The following is a 19,092-nucleotide window of genomic DNA, read 5'->3' on the forward strand; positions in this document are numbered from 1 at the left end:
CCAGGACTGTCCATCTATGACAAATACAGGCACTAGCAGAATGTAATCACAATAGTTCCAAGTGCAGGACTGGAGACATGATTTTGGTTATGAACATACCAGAGCATGGTGGTGGTGCTGCATTCTGGAGTTTCTCATCACTGAAGTAGGTCACCAATGAGAAATTACTGCCATTCAAATTGGGCAGGCAAGGAGATGTATGGCTACCTTGCCTGTCACCACTAAGCTCATTCAGTGATTCTTCAGGCCAGATGAACTACATAAGGACAAGGTCAGTTATGAGCTCCAAGGAGACCTACTTAGCACGCTGGATAAAGAAAGCCTCCAAGGCAGAGTGGTAGGGAGAACCCTCACAATAGCTAAGGGCCCATGGTCTAGACCAGGGGTGGGCAAACTTTTTGACTCAAGGGCCACAATGGGTTCTTAAACTGGACCGGAGGGCCGGAACAAAAGCATGGATGGAGTGTTTGTGTGAACTAATATAAATTCAAAGTAAACATCATTACATAAAAGGGTACGGTCTTTTTTTTTTTTAGTTTTATTCATTTCAAACGGGCCGAATCCGGCCCGCGGGCCGTAGTTTGCCCACGGCTGGTCTAGAAAATGGTCCTAATAACACCTGGGGAGAAAAACTCCCTTGCTAGAGTAGAGCAACAGCCAAATGGTTTTCACTAGTTTGTCTTTTTGGGACGGTAGTTGGCAGATAGTAAGTGCTCAGTAAGTGTTAGATATTCTTTTTATTAATCCTTACCTGAAGATACGCTTTTATTGATTTTTAGGGGAAGAGGGAGAGAAAAACACGATCCACTGTGTCCCCACCCCCTGCACACCCAGACTGGGGGTCACCCTGAAACCCAGGCACGTGCCTTGACCAAGAATCAAACCTGCAGCCATGTGGTGTATGGGAAAACAATACAACCAACTGAGCCACTCGTCCGAGACAGTAAGTGTTAGATATTATTCTCAATGAACGTAACTTTAAAGTGAGGGAAAGAGCCCTAGCCGGTTTGGCTCAGTAGATAGAGCGTCAGCCTGTGGACTGAAAGGTCCCGAGTTGATTCCAGCCAAGGGCACATGCTCAGGTTGCAGGCTTGATTCCCAGTAGGGGCCGTGCAGGAGGCAGCTGGTCAATGATTCTCTCTCATCATTGATGTTTCTCTCTCTCCCTTCCTCTCTGAAATCAATAAAAAAAAATATTTTTTTTTTAAAAAGTGAGGGAAAGAAGTTAAATGAAAGTCTGTTCCCAGCTTTAAGAAGCTCACAGCATCGAACCTGCAACCATTTGGTGTATGGGACAACAATCCAACCAACTGAGCTACTCAGCCAAGGCAGTAAGTGTTAGACATTATTCTTTTTTTTTATTATTATTGCTTAAAGTATTACAAAGAGTATTACATATGTCTCCTTCTTTTTTTTCTCCCCCTGGCCTTCCCTACCCCCCAGTGTTAGACATTATTCTTAATGAACATAACTTTAAAGTGAGGGAAAGAGGTTAAATGAAAATCTGTTCCCAGCTTTAAGAAGCTCACAGCGTAGCTGGGGATACATAAAAGTGTGTGGTTGGTGAGCAAGAAGCAACGCAGCATGTCTTAAGAAGACATGCTTTTTCACCCCCGTGGCTTTTACTTTCAACTGGAGATGTGTTCTTACAAAAATGAAATAAAATTTTGCCCCTAGCTGGTGTTCTCAGTGGTTAGAGCATCAACCCATGGACTGAAGGGTCCCAGGTTCAATTCTGGTGAAGGGCACATACCTTAGTTGCGGGCTTCATCCCCAACCCAGTTGGAGCATGTGTGAGAGGCAACCAATCGATGTCACATTGATGTTTCGTTGTTTCTATCCCTCCCTTCCACTGTCTGAAAAATCAATGGAAAAATATCCTCAGGTGAGGATTAGCAAACCATGTTCTCAGATACAACAAAATCACAATGAAAAAATAGCTCTGGCCACTCCTAAACATTTGCAAGGTATCCTTTTAACTCTAAGAAGGAAAGCAACCACTCCGTCATCCATTGTTATGGCTCTAACTAGAGGCCTGGTGCATGAATTTGTGCATGGGCAGGGCTGGCCAGGGGGAGGGGCCGTGAGAGGTTGGCCAGCCGCCCTTCCCCCACCCCCGTCAAACTCTGGGTTGAACTCCCAGTCACAATCCCAGTCAAGGGGACAATTTGCATATTAGGCTTTTATTATATAGGCTATTGCGCTAGCCCAAGTGAAATTTGTGTGTGTGTGTGTGTGTGTGTGTATATGTGTGTGTGTATTGTTGGGGTTTGTTTTTTTATGGGGGGGGGGCAGGGTTTAGAAGAATAAGATCACTAAGCCAAGTCCCTTATAAAGATCAGTGTGAGAATTATGAAAAGAAAAACTGGAAGCTCATCTTCCATAAAGATAGGGAGTTGGTTCAATTAATTTCTTGTTCAAATGTTTTCTGGTGTAAACTGGGTCCAATATGTGTGTTGTTGTTTTTTAGCTTGACAATCCCAATGGTCACAGAAATGCAAGTTAAGTACCAAGAGAAATCTTCCACATTACCTATAAATTATTTATCTCTTCTAATTCCACACAGAAATACCTGTTTTTGTGTATTGCTAGAGCAGTTAGATATATGTGAAATCAAGCTTTGTTGGTCCAAACTCCAGAAGGGAAGGGAGGGGAACAGAATATACGTAAGTCATAGATAAGCTCTAACCTCACCACAACTGTGTGTCTAGCTTCTTTTCCTTTTTTGGGGGGGGGCGGGAGGGGGTTAGTAAAAGCTTATTGATCAAGAAGATAGATGAACTAATTCTCAGATCCATCTTAAGAGAGTCTGGAAATCAAGCATCATTTTATTCTCAAGGGAATGGAGGATGGGGGAGGCAAGGGGTAGGTACTGCCTTAGACATAGGTAGGCAGGGAAGAGCTCAAACTCTCTAAATTCCTTTGTTCCTTGTTCTGGGTCAACCCCATCTGAATCCTGACAAAGGGACTGCTCCAGCCACAAGCAGAATTCCTTCATGTAATTAGCATGTCTACAGCTGGAGCACTTAGCAAGGCCACCAGAGAGAGGAAGCACCTCACCGTTACTTCCCCCTCTATGTTGACCCCTCAATTCTGAGGGGTATAGGGTAATAGGGTAACTGGGTTCAGGTTCAAGAGGGCAGATTCACTTTGGTTTGGAATCTGGTTTGTCTGTCCATTGTGACCCTCTTCTCTGGCTCTTACAATCTCACACATATCTACCTCTTCCACAATTGATCGCTGAGCCCTAGAGGGGCATTTTGGCTGTTCAATTTTAGAAGCAGTAGGCCAGGATACCTGTACCCTAAGTAATGATAAGGCAGTCTGAATCTGTAAGGCTGCCCGTCAGGAAAACTAGATGAAATGACAGGCTCAGAGCTTCATTTTTGCTAGAATAAAGACAGGCAGTGACAGTCTAACAGATTCCCCAGGTCCTCAGTCCAAACGTCCCTGATGATGTCATCAGATGCTCAAGCAAGCTCTATGTATGGCTTACACAGCATCAGTCATCAAAACAGCCCATGCATGAGCTGTTGTGCTCAAAGTTCACATTATGTGGTCTAATTGGAAAGACTGCTGGGAACCATGTAAGCAAGGTGCTATTCTGTTTTACCAGCCTCCAAAGTCAATCTTCATTTGTTCAATTTCTGGTGACATCCAGAGTCTCTGCGTGTCTCTCTCAGACATGACATAGCTGTCAAAGCCTCATCAAGTATTTCCAATTGTGTCCCTTCTTACAAATGGAGCCTTGGCTCACAGAGAAACAACAAATAGGTGGAGTCCAACATCCTGGCCCTATAGAGGCTCCCAAAATGCAGATGGCTTTGTACCAAGTGAGAGAAAGCCCTTGAGTGAACCGGAACCCACTTGCCCTATATTCCTCAAGACTGGGGGATCGCCCTAACTGGTTTGGCTCTGTGGATAGAGCGTCAGCCTGTGGACCGAAAGGTCCCAGGTTCTATTACGGTGAAGGGCATGTACCTTGGTTATGGGCACATCCCCAGTAGGGGGTGTGCAGGAGGCAGCTGATCGGTGTTTCTCTCTCATCGATGTTTCTAACTCTCTATCTCTCTCCCTTCCTCTCTGTAAAAAACCAATAAAATATATTTAAAAAAATAAATAAATAAAGAGGCTGGCCCTCCTTGCCCCAGAGATTTCAAGTATGTCAGCAACAAATATGTAAAAAAACAACAAAAAAAAGACTGGGGGATCAACAGTGAAATGCTCCCTTCTCTGGTGGCCTTCAAGCTAACCACTCCTGCTATATCCAGCTCCTTTTCCCTAGTTATCTTCTTCCAACCACAAACAGCCAAAGGCAGGAAACAGAAAGGTGGGAAAGGGAAAGAGATATAGTCAGTCTAGAGAACAGGGCTCTCGTTGCTGAGACTTGGAAAACCTCACTGACTTGTTCTACATCAAACTTATGCTGGATTCTGAACATACAGTTTAAACTAGTGGTCAGCAAACCACGGCTCACGAGCCACATGCGGCTCTTTGGCCCCTTGAGTGTGGCTCTTCCACAAAATACCACATGCGGGCGCGAACATACAGTACGATTGAAACTTCGTGGCCCATGCACAGAAGTAGGTTTTCGGAAGGAGATAGGCGAAACAAGTATACGAGTGTGGTTGGGAGAGTTGGAAGGGGTGGACCTCAGCGAACGTACCTCAATCAGATTGAGGACGTTTTTAGCAAAGGCCAGCTTAGGAGTACCCTAATTAAGTTAGTAACAATGTACCTACCTATATAGTTTAAGTTTAAAAAATTTGGCTCTCAAAAGAAATTTCAATTGTTGTACTGTTGATATTTGGCTCTGCTGACTAATGAGTTTGCCGACCACTGGTTTAAAGTAACACATTCAGAAATCAAAATCAACATATTATTGTTCTGGTTTCTATACATGCTCAACTTACTGCTTTAAAGCATTTTTAGCCCTCGGGTTACATCAGTTTTTATAATACCACTCCCTGAAAGTTTTATGAAGAACACCCAAGAGCTGGCATGGGTACTACCACAGCCTTTTTGATCTCACAGCACCTCCTTTTTCCTTTCCTCTTTCCTAATTCCCTCTCCTTCTCTTACTTCTCCTTAGCTTATGATATTTATAGAGGTTGCTTAAACACCTCAACCCCCTGTCCAATAAAAAGGACTAAAAAGACCACTGACTTCCATTTGTGAAGGTATCTTAAAGAGGTGTCAAGATATAGGGCAGTGATGGCGAACCATTTGAGCTCGGCGTGTCAGCATTTTGAAAACCCTAACTTAACTCTGGTGCCGTGTCACATATAGAAATTTTTTGATATTTGCAACCATAGTAAAACAAAGATTTATATTTTTGATATTTATTTTATATATTTAAATGCCATTTAACAAAGAAAAATCAACCAAAAAAATGAGTTTGCGTGTCACCTCTGACACGCGTGTCATAAGTTCGCCATCACTGATATAGGGTCTCCTAAGCAAATAGAATTTCTATAAACGGTGGATATCAGCATGGTGCTTTGCAGATTCAGACTGACTGGGTTTGATGAATTCTGTCTGTCATTTACTAGCTGTATGAGCTGTTTTTTTACATTTCATGGGGCCAAATACCTACCTAATAAAGTTCCTAAAAGTAGCCAGTATATTATAGGTGCTCAACAAAAGGAAATCCACACCCTGGCCAGGAAACCCAATACACCAAGGCTGCAGATTTGATCTCTGGTCAGGGCACATACAAGAAGCAACCAATGAATGCATAAATAAGTTGAACAACAAATCAATGTTTCTCTCTCCCTTCCCCTCTCTAAAATTAAATTTTTAAAAAAGTTTTATTTTTTAAGGAGCCCTGGCCAGTGTGGCTTTTGGTTGAGTATTATCCCATGCACCTCAAGGTCGCCAGTTCAATTCCTGGTCAGGGAAAATGCCCAGTTGCAGGTTCAATCCCCTGTTAAGGAGGCAACTGATCAATGTTTCCCTCTCACATTAATGTTTCTCTCTCTCCTTCTCTCTTCCCCTCTCTCTAATATATATATGGAAATTCAGCTTAATATGCCCCAAATCCAGTCTGCTGTTTCCAAGATTCCACAGAATCTCAAGCTACTTCTCAAAAAATTCTGTGGTCAAATAAGTTTGAATAAAACCCAGTAACCAATACCTGCCTCTCTTGGAGGGTCATAATTTCACAAGGGCATAGTAAAGGCTTAGAGAAGTCCTGCAACAAACAACCCTACTTCCTTTTACCATGGAATCTTTCTTGGGGGTTGTAAAACCTGTAAGTAACTCACTGAAGAAGAACTCCAGAACCACTGAATGGAGGGATACTCTGATATTGAGGAGTAAAACATGAGGACCAGGTTTGAGAACTGCAAAGATGAGATAAACAAATGAGACAGAGATGCTGAAGGTATAAAGAGGTGGCAGTGGGCAATCAGCAGTCCCACAGGATCTCCAGAAAAGTGGCTTCAGCAGCACAATTACCACCCTAGCTTCTGCCCCACAATACCCAAAATTAGGCAAGTTTTTATGCTCCCTTTACCCACTACAGCAAGAGGTGGGCAACTTTCAGTTGAGCAGGTAATAGCAGGTGCCATTCTATTTCCACGTACTGGATCCAAGGTACTTTCACAGCCCTTGATGCACCACATGCCCCTCTACTCCAGCACAGACATCCTAAGACATGCTGTTTCAGGATTGCTCACCAAACCACCATACATTCTGAGACCCTCTCAAAGCTAAGGTTTCCATTTGTTTCAACTCCTCTCTCCCAACTTCATAGTTACTTTCATGAGATTAACATATCTAATGTTTAATTTGTACTTACTATATGCCAACCTCATTTCTAAGCATTTAATACACTAAAACTCATTTAATACTCCCAACGACCCTATGATGTCCTCTTTCACACAGGAAGAACCGAGGCAGAGAAAGTTAAGGAACATGCCCAAAGTTACATGAAGTAGTAAGTGTCAGGTAAGATTCAAACCCAGGCTCCAGAGCTCAAGCTTGTAACAACTTTCCCAACTTACACTTAATCAGTTTTGTCCATTATCTACTTGTCAAGGTTAGTAGTACCACATTGTTCCAAGAAAACAATAAAACGAGTGAATCAATGATTGCAAAGTCTTCCCAAGAAGTATACTTGACGGAGCATGACCCATAGATTTGACCAAGCCCTGCCCTATGGCACTGGAGCACAGCCAGGGCACTCCCAGGCTACAAACACAACCAGAGTCTGCAGGAGTTGAGCACCCAAGTTAAAAATAGGTTCATTGGAAAAGGTTGAGAATTCATGGTCTATTTTATCCCTAAGCCTCTAAAAACTGTATCTACACCATTCCATATAAATTCTACCTATATCTTATGTCTACAAGATACACTATACTATCCTAAGCTAAAACCTCATTTTCCATATTCAATTTGCCAAATAAGGAATTTAAAAGCCTCTTCATCATTGACTTTAGATAGCAGATGTGTATTGTCTGAACACTAAAGCCAGTTTCTTTCTCTTTTTGCCAATTTCTTCTTGTCATCCTTTCCTTTTAGTCTTTACACAGAATCTGGGACCCCAGGACAGAAACAAAAAGTGAGTCCTCTATGAGCACTGCTGGGATTTCAATAGGAAACTGGCTTTGACAGAAAAGAATACAGTTTAATAGTGTCAGCTCTCAAGTCAAAATTCCTAGGTTCAAATTCTGGCTCAGTATTTACAAGCTGTATGACCTTGGGCAAGTTACTGACTCTCTGATTCTCAGTTTCCTCATCCATAAAATGGAAATATTTTAATAAATGGAGATCATAGTCTATTTCTTACTAGATTGTTATAGGTAGTAAATGAGATGAGGTATATACTAAGTACTCAGCAAAATACCTGGCACAGAATAGACAGTCAATAAATGTTAGCTATTAATACTGTGTATGTCTTTCTAAGATTCAAGTTTCTTTTGAAACCTCTGTGGTTTCAAAATGAAAAGAGCTTGATGGGGTAGAGTGGAAACAAAGATTAAAAATTCTTTACAAAGGCAACTGAATCAATTATCCTACATGGAAAATATAGAGTATATAGCAAAAATTATTACCACAATGTCCATGACTTTTCCACACTCCATCGACAAACTTTGGCAATCTTCACTTTCTCTTTTGTGCCAAGGGATCTAAACTCATGTATGTTTTGAAAGCGTGGAACTCAATGTCAAGGTAAGCGCAGAGATATAAAGTCATAACGCCAAGGTGTGGAGAAAGCCCAAACTAAGAAACCTGCCGGCTGCCATTTCCAACATTTGCAACCAGTAAAATACATACACAAACAAAATACTGAGAATTGAGTTTCAGTGACAGTTTACCATCATGCCACTGCATTAACAAAAACCCCTAGACACCATGCAGATGGCAAAAAGTAGACTATATCTAGTATAAAACAAATAACGTATCACACTGATATTCCCGTTTCATGTTACAATGCCATTAAGCCAACCAGTCGGAGAAAGACCTAGGCTAATTTATAGACTTAATGAGCCCATACTCTTTTTGGAACTGCTGTGCATTAACAACCAAGAGACTGACTACCGTGTCTTCCCATTTCTGGCCAGCGTAAATGAATCTAAATTGGGACTATTCTAAAAGGCTAAGTCTGCAAAGGCTGGTTCAGGAGCTTCCTGATTCGCTGGAGGCTGGTCAGAAGGAAAATGCTCCAATTGGGGAACAGTGAGAAGGCACTGGGACTCTTGGTGCTGCCACACAGATGACGATCACCTCAGAATTACTACGTCCCCCACAAATCTCAAGCACCAAGTACATAAACCTCCTTCCTATTTCCCAACAACTCCAATGGCATGGGGAAGACGGTCACAGCTCCACGAGTCTTGACCAGGAAGACCCAGCGCAAGTCATTTAAATGCTCAGGGCATCTGCCCAGCAGGGGTCTGTCCCCAACATCTCAGGCCACAGTCCTGGACCACAAGACTGACAATGTGTAAGCCCAGGAAAAATGAAGTTCCTTTCATTCACTTTCAGAGAAGGGACTGTTTTCGTTGGCTTATTTCTGGTTTGTTTCCTGAAAAGAAATGTTCCCTCCACTACACACTTTGAAAACGAAGACCCCCCACCACCACCACCAACCCCCACCCCCTAACTGTGGAGAAGAGTTTTCTGGGTACTAAGATCTCTTAGGCACGGTCCACTCGGCACTGAGCTGGCCACAAAGGGCTTCCCTTCCACCGCCAGGCGCTGAGCTCACCTCCGCGGAGGAAGAGGACGGTAAAAAGTATTTTGGAAAAATGCCCAAGAAAGGAAAAAGCTGGCCGGTTTCCTGAAGGGTGTCTCCATCCCTCCCGGCCTGTATGCGGTGACTTCCTACCCAAGGCCATCAGCGGAGCAGGGCCAAGCTCGGCTCTCCGACCTCGCAGGAAATGTCTGAAGCCGAAAAAAGCCACTTGTAGGACTACCGGATTCCCTCTCGACACTGCTGCCAGGGGATGCCCGCGCAGTGCCAACATCCCCCTCGGCGCTCGGTCCCCACGCTGCCCGGCCGGCGCTGGCCCCACCCTGGAGCGGAGCAGTTCCCCTTCCCCGGGGCTGTCCTCCCGTCACACCCAGAGGCCTGGGTCAGCGGCTCCTCCTCCCCCACGCACGCCCGCGGGTCTGTGGGAACCAGCGCCGGCAGCACTCCGCCCCCTGCCACGGCCACGCCAGCCCTCTGCCCACGTGGGGGTCAGCTCGCGAGGAGCAGCCGGCGGCCAGGCTGGGGGGTTCCGCGGCCCTCACCCCCGCCCGGGCCTCCCGTCCTGTCCGTCCCTCACCGGGCGGAGGCTGGGCGGGCGACGGTGGCACCGGTGGGCGCGGGCCGCTGCTGTTGATGATGTAGTGGGAGACGCGCGAGTTCTCGGAGACGCTGAGCACATAGTCCCCGGGGCTGGTGCTCGAGTCCCGCACCAGGAACACCCCGTGCCGCTGGCCCTGCAACATCGACACCGCATCCTGCCGGCTCAACCGCCCCCAGTACCAGCTACTCCTCTCCTCCGAGTCGAAGTTGCCCGCCATGGCCGCCTCGGTGCCTACACGCAGGGCCGCCGCCGCCGCGCGTGCCCCTCCAGCCCGTCGCCCGCCGCCCAGCGGACCGGCTCGGACCTCAGCCTAACAGCAGCGCCCGAAATGGCGGCGGAGGCCGCGGGCCTCCCGACCGGAAATGACGCGCTCCCTGCCCCGGGGGATGCCGGGAAAGGGACCTCCGCCCGCCATTGGGAGAAGGGCAAAGGACGGGTCGCGCCTGCACTGCGCATGCGGCCTCATGGGCGTCGCCGCCTGGCGGGAACCGGGACTGCAGACGGCGGGGAGGCGGGGCTTAGGGCCATGGGCGGGGCCTCAGCCAGCGGTCGGCAGAGGTTTCCGCCTGCGCCGTGGACGGCTCGGTTCTTCGCTCCCCCAGGCTTCAGGTTCCTGGGTGGCCCAGGACTGCAAGGCAGCAACTGCGAGACAAAACTGGAATAGGAAAGACGACATGGCCTCAAGGCCTGAGCTACCTGAGACGGTCTTTTTCCGACGGTTCCTCCAGCTCCTCCCTCCCCGGGCCACCTACAGCTCTTGTTTTCATTGATTCATTCAGCAAACAGAGTTATTGACACATTTGCCCTGCGGGTGCAAAGGTGAGCCCTTTGGTCACCGAATTCCCAGACTAGTGGGAGGAACCAGGAAACCGTCCAAAGGAATGCCAACTACTAATGAACAGGGAACAGACAGGGGCTCTGGGAACATAGAGCAGGGCCCCCTTACCCAGTCTGTAAAGGGATGCAAGAGGGCTTCCCAGCGGAGGTGGCATGTGCCGAATGAATGTTGAATGGCAAGGGGGGAAGGGCATTCAAGACAAAGGGGTGCCAAGGAGTTCACTGTATTGAGGCTCTCAAGTAAGTCATCTGCCCAGATCCTTCTAAGCCCTAATTGTAGCCATAGGTCACCTCTCCTCTCCCTACCTTCCTGATCATCTCTGTCTCTGTATTCCACATCTATGTCTGTGTTCAGTGGTGCTCGATGGTCCTGCTACCCCTAATTGCATTGCACACCTCTGTAGGTGTGCTGTTCCTGAAGTACAACTCCGAAACTGTGGCCCCCCTGTGTAAACCTTCTAACCGTCTCCAGGTGTTAAATCTCCCAGCTCAGTTCACAGCATGAAACTGGACCACAGTCTCATCTGAACTGCTTCTACACAAACCTTGTGTTTCTTCTTTCTGGAATGCCCTTCCACTCCTTTTGGGATCTCAAGCTCAAATGCCTCCCTTTCCTGACCACCACACCACACCCTCTGTGCGTGGACAGCACTATGGTTATATTCTCTCCCCATTACAATCCTTATCCAATCCAATGTACTGTAACCTTTCATTTACAGGCCTGTCTGTGTCCCGTACTAGAGCTCCTCAAAGGCCAAGCATCTTGTGTAGGAGGCTCCCCATAAATGTTTCATAATGACAGCTAACGTTTACTCAGGGAATACTGTCTTCCAGGAATAATGCCGCCTTTATGTGGACCATCTTATTTAATAATCCTCTCAACAATTTTATGGATTGGCATTTTACAACTATCCGCATTAGCAGATGAAGCTCAGAGAGCTTAAGTCACTTGTTCAAAGACACAAAGCTGCTGCGTGGGGAGGTGAAATTCAAATCCTGGAAGGAAAAGAGAGCTATGGTCACTGCTGTGTTCTCAGACATCTGAGCTAGGAACGGTGGAGGTGACAGGGAGAAGGTGGCAGACATAGGCTTTATTTATTATGTATTTATTTTAGAAAAGCAAGCTAGAATTTATTGACCACAGCAAAAACATACTTAGGACAGTAAAACAAGGACGAGCATAGAAGAAGCCACAGGAGAGCCCAGACGGGGCTGCTTTGGCTCACTGGGAAGTCGGAGGAAAGGGGCCCTTGGAGACAGGGTCAGGGGTTAGCCTTGGACAAGCTGCCGCTGCCCATTGCTCCCCTGGTTGCAAGTCTTGTGAGGTCCCTTGGAGTTTAGGAGATTCGTACCTGTGGGGGAAGAAAATGGAGAAGGGAATGGCATGGGCATGCTCCCTGATTTCTTTTAAATCAGTTAGGAGCTTGGTGCCCTGGTGGGGAGCACAGGGAAATGGCCACAGGGACAGACCAGGTGGTGGGACTCGGCCTCGTTGCTGTTAGCCTGAGCAGCTTCACCTACTGCACTGCCTGGGTGATTCCCTCACCATTCATCAGCAGCCAGCATGTCATCCACGAGAATTTCCTGACCTGAGCCTATGCCAGGGGTGGGCAAACTTTTTGACTCGAGGGCCACAATGGGTTCTTTTTTTTTTTTTTTTAATATATTTTATTGATTTTTTACAGAGAGAAAGGGAGAGAGATAGAGAGTTAGAAACATCGATGAGAGAGAAACATCGATCCGCTGCCTCCTGCACATCTCCCACTGGGGATGTGCCCGCAACCCAGGTGCATGCCCCTGACTGGAATCGAACCCGGGACCCCTCAGTCCGCAGGCCGACGCTCTATCCACTGAGCCAAACCGGTTCTGGCCACAATGGGTTCTTAAACTGGACCGGAGGGCCGGAACAAAAGCATGGATGGAGTGTTTGTGTGAACTAATATAAATTCAAAGTAAACATCATTACATAAAAGGGTACGGTCCTTTTTTTTTTAGTTTTATTCATTTCAAACGGGCCGGATCTGGCCTGCAGGCCGTAGTTTGCCCACGGCTGGCCTATGCCATTGCCACCACTCGCTGCTGGCCTGCTGCTGCTCCTGACTGTGGGAGGGTTCATCCCCTATGTGATGCTGAAGGCCCAGAAGGTGACCAAAAAAGCCCAGTGAGGGCCCAGTGGGGATGAGGCTGCCTAACTCTTCTCTGCCTCCCCTCCGGGGCATATCATGGGTGGGGGTACAGGACCTGTCCAGGCCCTGCAGCCCCTTCAAGCATGTGCCCTGCAGACACCCATGGGGGTGGAGCTGCTCAGGACTCACCCTGACTGACCAGACCTCCCAACTCCTCCCCTGCTCACTCTTCTAGAGCCAGGAGGAAGTATCTGGAAGTCTCCCTCTCTCCCCCTTCTGGCTCAGGGCTTCCCTATCTCACCTTCAGACCCCTGTCACTTTTTCCTCTGAGTTCTACCCTCTTGCCTCAGTTTCCCTCCTGTCTCAGGCTGATGTTGGAATTGGCAGGTTCTGAGACATCACGTGGCCTCCCCCCACATGTCCTTTTCCTCCCCGAAGGCAGCTTTCCCAGATCTGACAGCCTGGGATCCCATAGGACTTGGGGACCTGGAAAGCTTAGGAGGGTGACTGACAGGCCCCAGGGCACATTATGATGGTCACACAGGGTCCCCAGACCTACTTCTCATTTAGGCCCAGCCCTTCAGCCCTAGTACTGGCCTATTGAGGGAAGCTGAATAATAAATTGATGGTGTGAAAAATAAATAAGTAATCTGTCAGCCCTGGGTTATGATCCTACATGAGTAACATTCCTCTTCCAGACCTAGTTCACACACCCCGAGCTGGGAAGGAGAAGGGAGCAAGGGCACCTTCCCTGCTGCGGATGACTCATCATGGTGACCCTGGCTTAGTCACAGCACGTTACCACAAGCCAGCGTTCTCCACTCCAGTGTGACTTCCGCCCTCTGGGAAAGAAGCCCCTACCCCCCATTCCCCAGGACCTTAGGGAGACTGCCTGTGGGGCTCTGAAGCCATGCCTTTAAGCACATCCTCAAGGCATATGGGCATAAGGGGGGAGGGAATACTTTAATAGAAGAAAAAGAAGGAAGGAGACACAGAGAAAAAGGAAAGAAGGAAGGAAGGAAGGAAGGAAGGAAGGGAGGAAGGAAGGGGAGGAAGAGCACCCACGGGGGTGGAGCTGTTCAGGTCTCACCCTGACTGACCAGACCTCCCACACCTGGAAGGGAGAGAGAGCTGGAAAATAGCGAGGAGGCTCAGGCCCAGGCGGCTACTGGAGCACAAAGAATCTACTAAGTCAGAGGACAACCAAGTAGGAACAGAAGTGGCCTTGGGACAAGAAGAAGGCAAGCCCACCCGCCTTTCTCTTTTCTTCCTCCTCCTCTCCCCTTCACACATCAGGATTTGCATCTATAATGGTGGCTTTTGCCCCACCGCACCCAAGTTCCCAGATAAACCTGAGACCTGCCCTACAGTGCATGTGTCATTCTGTGGCCGCCAGGTAGCTCAGGTTAGAGTGTTGTCCTGAAACTCCAAGGATGCAGGTTCGATCCCTGGTTGGGTCAGGGCACATACAAGAATCAACCAATGAATGCTTAAATAAATGGAGCAACAAATGATCTCTGTCCCCCTCCCCTCCCCTTCTCCCTCTCCCTCTCTCTCCTCCCCCTCCCCTTCCCCCCCTCCTCCTCCCCTTCCCCCCCCTCCCCCTCTCCCTTTCCTTCTTCCTACCCCCCCCAAAAAAAGAAGAAATCAAAGTCCTTAGGAAGGGCTCCTGGTGTTGGGGGGTGGGGATGGGAAAGTTACCGAAAGGAGAAGCAAAGATGAACGAGGGTGAAAAAGGGAAGGCTGCACTGTTCAACAGAAAAAGACACTGAAGTTCTTTACTCCCCATCCTAATGAAAGGAGAATATTCCTCACCTGTATTTTATTTATTTTTTAAAAGAGGAATTAACTTTATTTTTTTAAATATATTTATTGATTTTTTTACAGAGAGGAAGGGAGAAGGATAGAGTTGGAAACATCGATGAGAGAGAAACATCGATCAGCTGCCTCCTGCACACTCCCTACTGGGGATGTGCCCATAACCAAGATACATGCCCTTGACCGGAATCGAACCTGGGACCCTTCAGTCCGCAGGCCGACGCTCTATCCACTGAGCCAAACCAGTTAGGGCTCCTTACCTGTATTTTAGCAATGAGGAGGAGCAGGGAGGCCAATGACCTGCCTGCCTGCTCTGTAGCCCCTGAAGGGACCAGCGCTTCCCCATTCAGTGGTTCAGGTTGTGTCCTACACAACTCCAGGGCACTACATAAATGGAAACCTTGGGAATTGGGCTGCTCATACCCACTTTTCCTTTAAAAAAAAAAAAAAAAGGCAAACAGATTTTTTTGTATTAAGATGACAAAAATTATTTAGAGAGAAAACTGACGGTATCACCTTCCAAAGTGTGTGTGAGGAGAGAGACAAGGTGGTGACTGTGTGTAGGCCGTCTGTACTTGTGGAAAACGACACGCCTGCCCTGTTCTCATTCACGTCTGGAAATGGAGAAAGAGAGGAAGGAGACAGAGACATCTCCACGTCTCTTCGGGAGAGATGCCCCACCTCCAGTGGGCAGCCCTTAGCTTTGCAGAGACAAGGACCAGTCTTAAAATGTGCAGAGAGGATCTGGAGGCAGACACTAGGGGAAGGCTCCGGGGAGAAGAGTGAGAGGACACCAAGAAGGGTCTAGGGGAGGAGGGTGTGCTGGGAATGGAGGCAGGAGGCCGGAGCTGCCAGGAAAGGTCAGTGAGAGATTCCAGCAGCGACATGCTGACATGCTGTAGGACTGTTGAGATTGAGTTGTCTGCTTTGCTGCAAAGTGAACCCCCCGCATTGCCCCCATCCTTTAGGAGACCTGCTCACACCGATGCTTGTATGGGAAGGAATCCAGCAGCAGGTGCCAACTTTCATGACTCCGTCCTCAAGGAGCTGAGGAAATCAAGAACATCTGAAGGAAGTGAGATGCAAATCCACCATCTTCTCTCCCCTCTCCCCTGATCACTCCTCTCTGACCTTCCTCTTCTCTAACCAGGCTCCATGCTTTGCACTTGCTGTTCCCTCTGCTGGGTAGCCACAGTCCCCCTCACCCTTTCTGTGCCAGTGTCGCTGCTGCCCACGGGGGGGGGGGGGGGGGCCTTCATCACCGTCCATTTGAAACTTCAAAGTGCAGACCCAACTCTCTCTCCCCCTTCTCTGCTTTATTTAGTTTCTTCTTTTTTTTTTAATTAATCCTCGCCCTAGGGTATTTTTTCCATTGATTTTTTTAGAGGGAGTGGAAGGGAGGGAGAGAGAGAGAGAGAGAGAGAGAGAGAGAGAGAGAGAGAAGTAGATGGATGTGTGAGAGAGAGATTGATTGGTTGACTCCTGCATGTGCCCCAACCAGGGCCAGGGAAGGAACCTGCAACCCAGGTACATGCCATTGACTGGGGAATTGAGACCTTGACCTTTAGTGCACAGGCTGATGCTCTACTGCCGGAAGCCGGTCCATCCTTGCTGCTTGACACAGTCGCTGCAGGAAAGAAACATCTGCACAGCATATGTTTCAAGGGACCTGGCGTATATGGCATACTGTTCCTAATATGTTTGCTCCCCTTAGTGCTGTGTTTTAACCAAGGTCACCTCTCCGAGAAAGGTTGTTTCCCCAGGTAGGAATTTTTCCCTGAAGTTAGGGAGGGGAGAAAACCCCTTAACTAAGTGCCAGGCGGGTAGTTAATCACTTTAACTACAAACAATCACACTTAAGCTACATAATCTTTACTCCCTGGAATGGAGATAAGAAATGCCCTAACCTTTGCAATAGAAATTAACAGGATTAAAATCAACTGGTATAAATACAGATGTAACAAGACAATAAACACCAGAACTTGGCTGGAGATCCTAACCAGAACTTTGCTGGAGATCCTAACTAGAACTTTGCTGGAGATCCTGACCAGAGCTTGGCTAGAGATCCTGGCTAGGCTGCTGATCAACTGAACACTGTCTCTGTGTCATTCCTTCTTTGCCGACTCCGTCCACACCTTTGGGGACCCCTGGACCTGCTGGGGTTGGACCCCAGCACTCTACCGCTGAGCCATACCGGTTGGGGCTCTTTTTTAAAAAATATATTTTATTGATTTTTTTACAGAGAGGAAAGGAGAGGGATAGAGAGTTAGAAACATGGATGAGAGAGAAACATCGATCAACTGCCTCCTGCACACCTCCTACTGGGGATATGCCCGCAACCAAGGTACATGCCCTTGACCGGAATTGAACCTGGGACCCTTGAGTCTGCAGGCCGACGCTCTATCCACTGAGCAAAACCGGTTAGGGCTTGTTTTTGTTTTGTTTTTTAATAAGAGAAAGTTCATTTAGGAAGTCACAGAGGTGGAAGAAGTGAGCAGTAGAAGAAATGGGCTCAGGAGGTGACAAACCTGGTGGATGGGGGAGGGAGAAGGGGCAATGCATGAGTGTACTCCTGGGAGGGAGAGCGCGCTGCTTTACTTATTTTTCTAACATTTACCTCTTTTTAAATTTCTTTTTTGCACTTATCTCCTTTTAATCCATTACATATTTTATATATTATTTTTATGTATTGTCCTCTCTGCCCTCTAGACTGTAAGCTCCATAAAAGCAAGGATTTGGGTCTTTTTTGTTCCTGCAATATCCCAGGTATCAAGGCTAACCTAGAGAGCCTGGCACATTAAGTAAATGTTGGTTGAATGAATGAATGTAGAGTTGGGTGGATGCCCTTGTCCAGAGCCAAAATTAGCTTCCTACTGATACCGTTGTGATGTAACCACGTTATTAATTAACAGGAAAGAAGCAAAGGGAATTCCAAATAATATAGGCATGCCCTTTCTGCAGCTTTGCCTGGAAGCTGCAGTGTAGCCCTCCCCAGGTCTATTCCCCCCAAGCAGATTGCTGGGGGAAGGGACTGGACGCGGGGAGGATAGACGCATGCCCAGGAAAGTCTGGGTGACAGGGAGGGTGCTTATCTGTCGGTCACACCTGGGAACAGGTCATTAGCCAGAGTAGGTGTGGCCACTGCCAGGGTGGGAAGATTGGAGATAGTTAATCTCCTGGACAAAGGAGGTCGCTCTCTTGGTCCACGCTCTTGTGCGTTAGTGTTTTCCGGACTCTAGAGACTTGCTGCAGGGGCACACTCCCTTGGCTCCCCTGCATTTGCCCGCATGGCCCACAGCGATGTGGACCCCACACAACTAGCCTAATGCTCTCCCGGCCCCGACTCCACCCTGCGATGGAAACTGTGGACACTGGCTTTGTTTCTAACTCGACGGAGTCCCCAGCTGCACATCTTCCAGGACTGGATTAAGAGAAATGGGACTTTGAAAACCCAAGGATGTCATTCCGTGAAAATAAAGCTTTCTGCCACATCTCCAGAAATGCTTATTTCAGCAGCACCCAAAGAACCCCACTCCCACCAGCAAAGGAGAAAGGCAATCCACACATTTCTCCGATAACACGACAATGGGCAGATATCTCCTGGAGGGCATTCCACTTCCTGCAGGAGGTGAGCAAACCATCCCTGATTACCTCTCAAAAGGACAGGGTACCCAGTGGCATCTGGGCTGTCACTCTCCCAGGTGTACCCATTGACTGAAGAAAGGAATGTGGTTACAGTTGTAAACCTGGTCATTGCACCTAACACAATGTTTATCTTATCTGTCGGCTTCTTGGAGCCACTGTTACTACTGATAGACTAATTACTGTGGTGCTTTCATTTTCCTGTACGTTAATTTGTAGGGCAGTGTCAAAATCTAGGTGTGTTCACAGGGTTGTGTCAAGCTCAAGATAGTCATACCATGCATGGTATCTCATTGATTGAGAACTTTTGCCCCAGGTGATGAATCTAAGCTCAGCAGGTAGCCTGGCCCTAACCGGGAACTTTCCTTGCCTTTAAGGCCTGCCATTCCTTCTGCCCACAGTGCCCCTCCCACTTGGGAAGGCTCAGCCATTTGCTGATGAGCTCTGTGGTTGCAGCACTCATTCCCTTTCTTCTGGAGGCAACACTGATTTTCTTTTGGGAAGTCATCTGCCCCCATCTTGGTCCTTGTGGTCAGGTGTGGCACATGCTACTTGTCTTAGGGGTGTAGACACATGGCCCAGGCCTGGCACGCACACATCAGAATAAGCTTTCTTCCTAACTACAGTGAATGGGACAGGAAAGCACCTCATTCAAGCGGTCCACTGAGAACTGGCTCTAAGACTTTTGAGTTACTTAACAAGAGACGCCTTTTCTCTCTGCCTTTGATGCCAACTTCATGGAATGCAAGTCCGGAGCTGTTGGTGGCTGTTGCTGCCACCACATCACCAGGAAAGGCTGAGCCAAGAGATGGTTCCAGACACATCTGCGAGCGCCTGGGAGCAGCCCAACCTGGGGCTGCTAGACTGTG

At 47.8% G+C, this 19,092-nt stretch overlaps 1 protein-coding gene across 4 annotated transcripts in view; it reads right to left on the reverse strand.

Moving 5' to 3' along the window:
• Window positions 1-10,168, reverse strand: part of CRK (CRK proto-oncogene, adaptor protein) — a 35,224-nt gene extending 25,056 nt beyond the window's left edge. For 2 of the 4 annotated variants that reach the window (XR_004972919.1, XM_036340957.1), the window contains exon 1: window positions 9,777-10,168. Coding sequence is in view for 3 of the 4 variants with exons in the window: in XM_036340957.1 (XP_036196850.1) it covers window positions 9,777-10,017 (241 nt within the window). In the remaining variant the exon portion in view is untranslated. The remainder of the gene's footprint in view (window positions 1-9,776) is intronic. The other 2 variants (XM_036340956.1, XM_036340958.1) reach the window with 1 other exon arrangement.
• Between the last annotated feature and the right edge of the window lie 8,924 nt (window positions 10,169-19,092).

The sequence above is a fragment of the Myotis myotis genome, unplaced genomic scaffold (assembly GCF_014108235.1).
Source record: "Myotis myotis isolate mMyoMyo1 unplaced genomic scaffold, mMyoMyo1.p scaffold_m19_p_17, whole genome shotgun sequence".
NCBI lineage: Eukaryota > Metazoa > Chordata > Mammalia > Chiroptera > Vespertilionidae > Myotis > Myotis myotis.